Raw genomic sequence first — 11,706 nt, 5'->3', positions numbered from 1 at the left:
CAGGCTAAAAATTGATGTGACTGATTTGTTAGTAATTAAAGCTTCCTATCTACTTAGACCAGGTGTTTGCTAAGCTACGCCTTATAACCGATTTTAAAGCCAACCAGACAAAAACTCAGTTTTAAAGAAAACCAAGTCGCATCGGAGTAGCTGTCTCTTCCCATCTACCACAGTTCGAGAAACACTCTTGGACAAGTCTGGTGTCCCTGAAAAACCACGGTCCTCTAGCTTATTTCCTCTGGACTCCAGATTTGATTTTAGACAAAACAAATAAGGCCAGTAGGGCACGGTTAGTAAATTTCCCTGCAATGTTGACAGTATGGCGATTGAAACGCAAACTGGAAGCCTGAGAGAAAAAAAATTCTTGGTGCTTCCAAACAACCACAATCAATTCCCTGACTCTGTTAGCTATGTATGGTGTAATATAAACAAAACCTAAGCACACACCTCACAGACAAGTGACCCCTTCACACCTGATGACTCCCAGGCTGGGGCTCTAGGGAAGCTGCTCACAAGGTTTTGGCACAAAGTTCGAAAACTGAGCCTAGAACTTGAGACGCCCGGAAAGGCTCGGGACCCACAGTAGGGAAGGCGCGAAAAGTAAAGATTTCCTGGTTAGGTCAAGGTCCAACAGATACCCACACCCACAAATTGAACTGCGTACCCAGTAGCTGGCGGAAGTGACGTAACCGCTAGTCGCCCGAGGAGGCGGGGCGGCCAAAGGAGCAGCCTATTGGGGCCCGGGAGAGGCCGGAGGTGTGGCGGCGTCGGTGGCGAGGCGCGGGCCTGGGCGCACCGGAGGGAGGGGCCTGGGCGCGAGGCTCGCGGGGACTGGCCTTCTTCGGCGGCAGGAGGCGGTCATTCGAGCTGGGTTTGGGGCCTGAGGCGAGTGAGGGGCCATGCGGATGGCGAGCGAGTCTACAGCCCGCTGCCCGGCCCTCCTCCCTCGCACGGCGACGACTCGACGGCCGCTCGAGTAACCACTGCTTTTGTTCCGAGCGCCTGTCCCTTCCGTCGCCCCAGCCCCTCACGCCGCCGCGCTCCGGCCGGCCCGCCCTCGGTCCCCGAACACCTATTCGGCTCGTGCTGCGCGGATGCGGCTGCCGGACCTGGGTTTGGGCTTTGAGCGGGAGGAGGCGGAGGAGCGGCGGCGCCTGGGCGGCATGCAATGGGGAACTGCTGCTGGACGCAGTGCTTCGGGCTCCTCCGCAGGGAAGCCGGGCGGCTGCAGCGTGTAGGAGGCGGCGGAGGGTAAGCCCACTGGGGGAGGGGCCCGGCGCCCGCTGGCTCCTCCTATTCAACCTCTGCCGGGGAACCCCTTTCACTCCCCCACTGGCTTGAAAAGGCTGGGAGCCCGCTCCCTTCACCGCTGTACTGGCGTGAAGAGGGTGGTCGTATTGGAGGCCCTGACCTGGAGGGGCCTCCCAGGGAAACAGCTAGAGGTGAGGGCGGAGTGTCGCTCCTGCCACCTCCGAGCGAGATTCCTCCGGGCGCGCACTGTCACGCGATAAAAGAGTCATGGGAGGCATCGTCTCTAGGAAGCAAGGGGCACCTTCCCACGAATGGACGGTAGAACAGGATCCACAGCAACCCGAGGACACTCTACGTTGGGCTTGGGTTTAGTGCCAGAGGTGGTGGTAGCTTCCGTTTTTGATTCTCTCTTGACTCTGACAGAGCAGGTGGAGAATCTGCTTCCAAAAAGTTGATGTCTCAGATTTTTTTTTTTTTTTTTTTAGAAGTCGTTTGGATGCTGGAATAACATAAGATTCCAGACCTTGAGCAGTTCTTTGATAAGTACAAAGACACGAATTGCTGGGTTTCCAGCGGGCGTTTGGATTCTTGGTGCTGATAACAAGAGGGGCAGAGTGTAGCTTTTTCATATTAATTTTTTGGAATTTCGAGAGGAATGTGTTACCTTGATTGCTCTCTGTAGCACAAGGGAAATCACAGCCCTTCTGAACCTGAGATCTCTTGATTAAATCTGAGATATGCATAGATTTTTCTACTCACAGAATCCATAGAATAATAGAATTTCGTAATTATTCCATTTTTGTGTGTTTTATTTCATGAATTATTGAAAAGCATAAATTCCTTTGAAATTGGCTTTGTTGTTTTTAAGTATCTCCCAGGAATTCAAACTAAGAATTGAAAATCTCAAGCCACTTTATGTTAAGAAGTAAGACATTAATTTGGCACTTTCTGGAACAGATTGCTAAATTTTCAGGATCTGTCCCATCTGACCAACATCTTTAGGTAATAAGGTGTTCAGCATACACATACTGAAGCCAGATAATTTGTCATTTGGATCTTTGGTGATGTAGATCTTATATGAGTCACTCATTCGTCCGTCAGGCGTTGTGTCACCTCTTTGATACAGATTAGCTGAGGTTGTGTGCACTCTTAAGTGTTCCTGGAATGGAAAAGTAAGGACTTAAAGACTTTGTGCCTAGTTTAATGTTTTGGTTTCCCAAAGGGGATCATAGCAGCTGTTTTATGTTGTCAGCCAGAGTCATCTAAGTTTCTTGTAATTTGTGTGTGTGGATGCTCTCATATACTCAAGGCTTGCCTAAGGACTAGATGCCACACAATCTTTGGCTCTGTAACATTTTTGTTTGTTTGTTTATAGTTGGGTTGTAGGATAACTGTAAAAATAGGGTCTTATACTCAAATTAGAAAAGCAAAAGTTACTTATATTTCACTTTGGACTGCACTGTGTAATGTCTGGGATTTTTGTTTTGTTCTTTCATGGTGATTTTTTAAACTGAAAATGCTTTCCTTAGAGCATAGCATTAAAATTACAGGTCTTACTCCCTGAGCACATGAACTCACAGCATAGGGTGGGGTCAGGGGGAAATTACTGAATCATTGCGAGTGTTAATTGTCTGTAGGTGTACCATAAAATCATAATAGTTGGATCTATACTCTTCTGGTTGTGGGCAAAACTTGAACAAAGTCTTGTTGAGGCAATGAGAGTCTGTGGGTTGTGGACATAGCCATCTAAAACAGTATAATAGTGATATCCATCCTCTTTTTTAATCCGTAAATGTAGATTTAAGCCGTCCCCTTCCTTGAATTTCTGATTAACCTATTGTTTTATATTCATTTTGACATTATTTTAGGAGCATCTAATAAACAGACAGGTGAATTAGTTAATTGTTATTTACAGAATAAGATTAAGCTTTTCCTCTGGTTTTAGTAATTGCTTTTTTTGTTTTTAATCACCTAGTAGTTCTGATTTTCTTTTGGATATAGATTTAGATAGTTAACTAGTAGTTCATCTAAGGGCAAAAATGTTTGGGAGCAATCACAAAAACTTAATTTGATTTGTATTTGTCAATGTAGTGGCCATACGTGCAAGAATCCAGGTCCTGCTTAGGCTGCTTTAAACTGGGCATCACAAGGGTAGTTTATAATCCAGGGCCTGGTTTCTTAGCCTTGTAGATTTTCCAGAGTATTTCAGAGCCACATCATGCACTTTTCACTATCCAGTTTCAAAACCAGAATTACCATTTTTTTTAATTTATAAAATACTAGAGAGTTCTAGTATTTTATATTCTAGAGTGTCTGTCAACTAGGCAAAATATCAGTGTCAGCATTAAGGTCTGTCAGAAACCTTGCTACTGATAAGTTTTTTGGTGATTAAAGCAAAGGTAATTAAGAGTTTCCTGGTGGCCTAATGGGTCAACAAAACAGAATCAGGCATTGTCACTGCTGTGGCCAGGGTTCAGTCCTTGGCCCAGGAACTTCCACATGCCACGTGTGTAGGGAGGGGAAAAAAAAAGCAAAAGAAGTTAAATATCTTAAGGAATAACATTATCATATCCTAATGAGTCATCTTTTTTCGCTATAGGGAGTTTTGCCTACCCACACTTTCTAGAGGGCTCCATCTGCTGGTCAGTTCTTTTTTCTTAAGTGGTACTAGCCATCGTGTTATAGACACTGTGGTCTTAGTTTTTTCTTTCTCTAACTGAAGATTCAATTATGTTTTGTTGGGTTGTATTTTAATTCACATTTTTATCTTACCGTAAAGTTCCACACAGTGGCTCCAGTTAAGATGCACTATAGTTTTATGTAAAGGTATGGTCATGTTTTATATCCTTCTTGGTATTAAGCATTTGTTGGCTGTTTTAGCTCCAGCAGCGAAATTGCCTTCAAACAACAGTTTCCAATGATTTGCTGTTTTCTTTCCTGATAAAATTGATTTTAATAATAGCTGCCAACATTTGATTATTTCCTGTGTTCCAAACACTGTTCTTAAGTATTTTACATTATCTCATTTATCCCCACCACATCCTGTGAGAAAGGTGAGTACTGTTATATACATTATAGATTGAAAGTTGAAGCTGGAAGGTTTAACTTGCCCAGGATGGCAGAGCTGGGATTGCAGCCCACGTCCCTCTGAATTGAGAGCCTTTACCCTAAACCATATCTCAGGGTTTTGTATTGACCATTATAAACATTTTACTAAACATATAAACATTATAAACATTTAGTTGCTTATCTCCCAGCGCATTATCTTGTACTTTGTCACTGGAAGATCTTATGCAGATCTCAACAACTTGGCTCCTTGTTCTATGTAATGAGCTATTTTCCTTTTCCTGAAATTATGCATTTGATCTTTACAATATTACTTTTATTTTCCTTTCTTACTTTTATCTGTCCATTAAAATTTCCTCTATCTTTCCTCTGTTCAGTTCCCTTAATTTCATCCATTCCTGTGGGTTCAACCACCACCACTTCCAAATCACATCTTCTGAGTAGACCTCTCTTCCAGGGTTCAGCACTATGTTTTCAGTTGCCTACTGAAGAGATACACTTGGATGTATCAATGCTTCTCAAATCAACTTATCTAAAGTATCTAATATTTGTGTTCCAACAAATTTCTGAAATAATGCATTTTCTTTTCCCCTGGGTTTCTTCTTTCTCTGCTTCATGTATTCCCTAATCAGGGATTAGGGTCTCCCTTCACAGCTACATTCACAGTCTCTGTGCTACAACCTTGATAGTCCTCTGCCACTCTAATCAGCTGTTCAGTCTTTCCTTAATACGTATGAAACCTGTTTCCTTCCTCTGTGCTTCTGCCTTAAACTTTGTCTTTAAAATCACCTGGTCACCCTGACTTCTAGACTGCTCTCCCTGCACTTCAGGCCATCTTCCCTTCCTGTCAGTGGAGTTAAGCTTTCTAAAACCCATACAGGAGTTCTTGTTGTGGCTCAGAGGGTTAAAAATCAGACTAGTATCCACAAGACTCGGATCTGGTGAGGCTGGTAGCTGCAGTTTCAATTCGATCCCTAGCCTGGGAACTTGGATAAAATTTTTAAAAATTTTAAAAAGTAAAACCCATGCTAAATTATGCTATTCCATTGCTTAACGATTTCCATCTGCAGACTCTTTCCTTCCTCCAGCTAAGTTGCTCAGCCTTTTTTTTTTTTTTTCCTTCTGACAGAAGATGAGTTACATGGCATTCAAATGTGCGACAACACCATGTCCATTTAAATACTCAGAATTATAGGCAGTTCTGCATTTGGGTAAAAAATACGATCTCATTCCTTCTCTCATTCAGAAAAATCATGAATACAAATCAGAATAACAACAAAAGGAAAACATTGAATCTATTCTAGTTTCCAAAAACTTAACTCATTCATGGACCTTGGTATTTTACCTTTTGCAATAAATGATAACCTTCCAGTTCAGAGTAGTATTAACTTCAAACTCCTGACAAGATAATTTAGCCTTAATCTATTTTACCAGCCTGATTACATTTTCTAATTATATTTTCCATAGAGTTTAACATGAAAGTGGGAGGCTTTGCTTCTTATACACATGAGCTTGGCAGCACAGGCAAGGGGGAATCAGTGAAAGCATTCTCTGCCATTCTTTTGCTAGCCACACCCCAATATCTTAATGTGCCCGATGGGCTATACTTGTTTCTGGTTTCCTAAAATACAGTGTTCTCTCATCCTATACTTTTGTATGTAGTATTTTTTTCTTTTCCTGTTCTTTTTTGTTTGTTTGTTCTTTTGTTTCTTTAGGGCCCCAGCTGCAGCAAACCCCGGATCCTTTGCCCACTGAGTGGGGCCAGGGATTGAACCCAAATCCTCATGGATGCTAGTAGGGTTCGTTACTGCTGAGCCACAATGGGAACGCCTTCTTTTCCTCTTCTTGGTGAGCTTTTTCTTATCCTTAAATATCACCTTCCCTGTGAAACCTGCTCTAACCCCCTGAGATACTATTATTTCCCTGAGGAAATAATAATTTCTACAGGCTTAAATCTGCTGTGTATCAGGGATTGTGAACTTTCTGAAAAGGACCAAATAATACATATTTTAGGCTTTGCAAGCCATAAGGTCTCTGTCTTAGCTGCTCACTGTTGCTGTTTTAGCACAGAAGCAGACACAGACAAAATGTAAATAAATGAATGTGACTGTGTTTCAGTAAAAATTGATTTACAGAAACAGGCATTAGGCTAGATTTAGCCCAGGGACTATAGAGTGCTGTCTCCTGGCTTATGCCAAGGTATAGGTTGAGAGCCCCTCAAGGTCATGGACTATACTTTATCTTTCTTTGTTACTAGTATCTCATGTTTGTGAGTTTTATGGCCATACTCACAGCAAATATAAGTTTCTGAGCCAGGGATGGAATCTGCAGCAATGCTGGATCCTTAATTCACTATGTCGAGCAAGGATCGAACTTAAACCACCACAGAGGCAGTGCCAGATCCTTAACCTGCTGCACCACATGGGAACTCCAAGTATCTCAGGTTTGTCAAATGAATAGCCAGAGAATATTATTTATGAACTTATAAGATCTAGTATTATCTTTCAGAATTAAGAAACAGTATTATCTCTTCTTTTTTTTTTTTTTTTGTCTCAAGATAATTCCCTAACTTGGCAAAACCATCACTAACTCACATAGTTAAACATATTTCCTACCAATTTTATGTCGACTTATTTCTTTAAGAGACCATATAGAGCACCAGTGAGATTTTTTTAATATTTTATCAAAACGTATATTGCTGAAATATAGTAACCAGTATTCATATTAAGAGATTCAGTTTGGTTTTCTGCATGTTTGTTACCTTTGTTTTTCTTGAAATTTTAAAAGGTAGGAGGGAAAACAGTAATAGACTTAAATGGATATGAATTTCTTGAAGTTCTGTGTTATACCTTGAAGACTCCCCAGGGCTCTGTCCTGAATCTCACTGTGCTCTTCCTTAATATATTTTCCTTTCTTAATATGCTTTCCCTGGGTGAGGGCATGAAAACACATGGCTTTACCTATGACTTTCTTACTAATAAGCTTAGTCATCTCAGTCTGAGCCCTGAATATCTTAATTGTCTGCGGAGTTATTTTCCTTTGGGTATCAAACATAACCTGAGATTCACTTTGTATGTCCCCTACTTCTCTCCAACCTCTAAATCCTCCCTTCCTTAGTACAGACCCTTTGATCTTCAGTATTTGTAGCTCTACCCTCTTTCCAGTACCTTAGATCTGGTGCCTCTCTAATCTAAAAACCAGAAAGAAAGAAGCAGTAAACCTTGCTTAGGCTCCCACATCTCCTTCCAGCTATTACCCTATCTCCTATCATTTCTCTTTAACACTTTAAAGAATTGTCCAGTCTTGATATCTCCATTCCCTCACTTTTCACTCAGTCTTCAAGACGAGCTAACATTCACTCCCTGCCACTAGTCCCCTTCCTGCCCCCCTACTATCATAATGTCCAATAACCATCACAATCCAGTAAGTATTATTAATGCTTACTTACTCGATCCTTTAGCACCATTCAATGCTGTTGAGTTCTCCGTTAACGTCTGTAATTCCACATTCACTGTTTTTTCATCTCCTCCATGAATCTTAAATGAATCACTTCATCCTTATTTCTTATGAATGTTCATTTTCTTCACCGCAGTTATTAAATGTTGAAGTCCTTCAAAACTTGACCCTTCTCCTACAATACTTTTCTTAAGGAAGAGCATACATAGAGTCTCAAACCTAGGAGTGTCTCTGACACTTTCTCATCATCCTGCATCTATTCCATCCCCAAAATCAGATTTTTTTTAACCCCCTAAATAACTTTTCATTCCACCCACTTATCTCACTACGGCCACCTTAGTGGCATTATTTCTTACCTAGGTATCCAATACCCTGTGTTAAATAGCACTTTTCCTCATTTGTCATTTTCTGACACTGTTTTCCTTCATAGCACTTACCACTGCATGGTCTTGTAGATTCTGAGTATTCGTTTGTCTGTTGTTCTGTTCAACCTTAATAGAGTATAAATTTCATGGAATCAAGGACTTTGATTTGCTTATTTCTGTATATCCAGTACACAAATAGTGCTTGCATTTGGTAGGGACTCAATAAATACTTGTTGACTGAGTGGCTAGACTACCAGCTTGTCTACCCACATCTATTCCTGATCTTTTTCAGTTTATCCTGCAGTCTGTAGTTAAAAGTGATCATAAGTGCAAATCCATGATGCAAATGCTGATTAAAATTCTTCAGTAGTTTACCGTACTTCTAGGATAAAGTCTGAAATCTTTAATGTAGATTTCAAGTTCAAGACCTTGCGTTATCTATGTCTTGCGGTTTTTTTTTTTTTTTTTCTGGCCTCATTTGTGTCACACTCCTCCTTGAATGTTTCTTCCCTTTGTACTAGATAATGCCCATTCACTCATCTTTTAGATGCCAGCTGAAGGATTATTTCTCACAGAAGCCTTCCCAATCTGTTTCCTACCGTCAGGGGATAAGTTCTCACACCACGATGGAACCGTCTTCCATTTCTTCTTAGCACTTAGGTTATAATTATACCTGAAATAGTGTGATTGATTATTTGGTTAATGTCTGTCTCATTGTAAAGAAAAAAGTTCATGCCTAAATAGGTTGCTTATCATTGAATGCCCGGCTCCAAGTTATGTGCCTAGTATGTAGTAGATATTTGGTAAACCCTTGACAGAATTAATATATACAGTCCTGATCTTTTCATTCTCCTTTGCCTTTGGTAGCTGCTGTTCCCTGAAACATTTCCTTTGCTCTTGGGCCTGGCTAATTCATTCTTCAGCTGATTGTCAGTACTCCTCATCTGAACATATCCCTTTCAGAGTATGGTAGCTGTTAATTTACCTGTATGTCTGTCGCATTGGACTGTAAACCTCCTGGGTATGTGAGTCAATTTTTACTCAGTTTTGTATTTTAAATATAAGTGCATAGTTATGTCCCATCATTCAGTTATCCAGGAAAGTAAGAAAAATGAGAAGGTTAAAATCATAGACAGTGGCAACAGTTTCGAAAAGAAGATAGGCAGCAACTTCAGATACTACTCACAGATTGCAGAGGATGAGTGAAAAAGGAACTAAAAGACCTCAAAGTTCCCTTCTAGTTATTAGTTTTTTTCTGAATCAGGCACCTCTTGAAGGACAATGACTTTTTTTTTAACCTATATTTTCTGTCTTCATCATGTTTAGCAGGAAGATATGTCTCTTCTCTTCCAAGGAACACAATAAATTTTTTAAACATCCATTCTTCCTAAATTGCCTTTGTTAGGGAGAGGCTTATTTAACAGTAAACATTATTACTTTATCATTACCACCTGTGTTGATGCTGTCCCTGCCTGGAAAATCTGTTGATGGAGCATCCCTTGAGAGTTGAATAGTTTAACCTTCATTGAAATATTTGATACTAATTGAAAAATGATGTGCCCATCATCTTCAATGTAATAGTTTTTGCCAGACTTCTATTTATAACCTTTCCAATCTTTTGTCAGGAAAAAAAAAAAAAAAAAGAGTCTTGGGAAGCATTTAATTTTTAATAGACTATGGAACAATTTTCCATAGTTCTTCATTATTTATTTATAATGTGAAATAGAAGATATAAGGAGAGACTTTAACAGATATTATACAGGAGAATGTGAAGAAAAGAAACAATACCAATGTAGGATTTGTGAGAATTTTTTAGTTATCTTTTACTTAGGTTATTTTGATAGAAAAGAGTATTTGCCTGCTTTGCAAAATAACATAAAAAACTGTATTTTCAATCTGTTCTTTTTTTTTAATGATTTTTATTTTTTTCCATTATAGCTGGTTTACAGTGTTCCGTCAGTTTTCTACTGTACAACAAGGTGACCCAGTCACACGTACATACATACATTCTTTTGTCTCACATTATCATGCACCATCGTAAGTGACTAGATATAGTTCCCAGTGCTATACTGCAGGATCTCATTGCTTATCAGTGTATTCTTGATGATACTGATTTTATCCTTAAAAGGTTGTCTTGATACCTGTCTTAATAACATGGATAAAGTATATGCAAGAATCATTACTTTCAAACTCTTCCAAATTCCTTTACATGACACCATCATACAGAGTATGATAATCTATTTTTTTAATCTCTCTCTCCCTTTTTTTTTTTTTTTTTTTTTTTGGTCTTTTTAAGGCCACACCCACAACATACGGAGGGTTCCCAAGCTAGGTATCAAATGGGAGCTGTAGCCACTGGCCTACCACAGCCACAGCAACTCCGGATCTGAGCTGCATCTGCAACCTACACCATAGCTCACAGCAATGCCAGATCCTTAACCCAGTGAGCAAGGCCAGGGATCGAACCTGTGTCCTCATGGATGCTAATCAGATTCATTTCCTCTGAGCCACAAAGGGAACTCCATCTTTTCAACGTCTTGTAACAACCTTAACATATTTGGGTCCATGTTCACATGTTCAGTGATGGTAGAATGGTTATACAGAAACTTAGAGTACTTCATTTAGAGATTTCGCCTCGCCCTTCTGTCCAGAGCATACGAATTCATAAATGTTAAATGCACACATGATGTGACTTTAACCATTTTATTTTTCCATAGCTAGTTTTGTTGTCTCATTAATACATGGTAATTTGTTTGAACAGCCACATTGCTCTCACCCTTACTGGGTCAGATATAGAAAACCAAAGGCAAACTTAGTAATTAAAAATGAGAAATATGATTGTCTAGGAACTGTGTAGTACTTGTATCTTTGGATAAAGACATTCTTTCATTATAAGCAAAGAATAATGGGATAAGGTGCTTATTGAGTATAGATTCAAGGAGAGCTAGTATAGATTCATTCAAATAACTCATTACCTTGGAGAACTGCCTACTGCTGAGGCCAGAAACGGTTCAGTTTCTTGAATCAGGGACTCTCCTACAGATAGGCTTTGAATGAACCCTGCTAATACCTGTTTCTCTTTGTTCTGGTCTTCCATTTACTCTACTTAATATCTTCTTTTAGATGTCATCGTACTCTCTTTCCTTTAAGTTTTAAAACCCAGGAGCCATTCTCTTTCCAAAGGTGACCCAGCTTGTTGAGGTAACTCATTTATCCTGTATTGCTTTTGTAGTTTTTGTTTGTTTTGTCTTTCTGTCCTTTTTAAGGCTGCACCCTAGGCATACGGAGGTTCCCAGGCTGGGGGTCGAATCGGAACTGTTGCTGCCTGCCTACACCAGAGCCACAGCAACACAGGATCCCAGCCGCGTCTGCAACCTACACCACAGGTCACAGCAACGCCAGATCCTTAACCCACTGAGCAAGGCCAGGGATTGAACCCGCAACTTCATGGCTCCTAGTCGGATTCGTTTCCACTGCGCCATGACGGGAACTCCTTGCTTTTGTAGTTTTAATTTCTGTTTCCTATATTTCCATCTTATTGAGAGAGAATACACTCTTCCACTCTCTC

The 11,706-nt window shown here is 40.3% G+C and overlaps 1 protein-coding gene across 11 annotated transcripts in view; it reads left to right on the top strand.

Annotated features, from left to right (window-relative positions):
• The first annotated feature begins 801 nt into the window (after positions 1-801).
• Positions 802-11,706, top strand: part of AP1AR (adaptor related protein complex 1 associated regulatory protein) — a 34,954-nt gene continuing 24,049 nt past the window's right edge. For all 11 annotated transcript variants that reach the window (XR_014813162.1, XR_014813161.1, XM_084973181.1 and 8 more), the window contains exon 1: positions 802-1,251. Coding sequence is in view for 7 of the 11 variants with exons in the window: in XM_084973181.1 (XP_084829307.1) it covers positions 1,169-1,251 (83 nt within the window). In the remaining 4 variants the exon portion in view is untranslated. The remainder of the gene's footprint in view (positions 1,252-11,706) is intronic.

This window comes from Sus scrofa, chromosome 8 (assembly GCF_054392235.1).
Source record: "Sus scrofa isolate SSC_HxYL_T2T_F1_AM1 chromosome 8, Sscrofa_HxYL_maternal_Yorkshire_Landrace_v2.0, whole genome shotgun sequence".
Classification (NCBI taxonomy): domain Eukaryota; kingdom Metazoa; phylum Chordata; class Mammalia; order Artiodactyla; family Suidae; genus Sus; species Sus scrofa.
The sequence above is the reverse complement of the archived record's forward strand: the minus strand, read 5'-3'. Positions and strand labels throughout refer to the sequence as shown.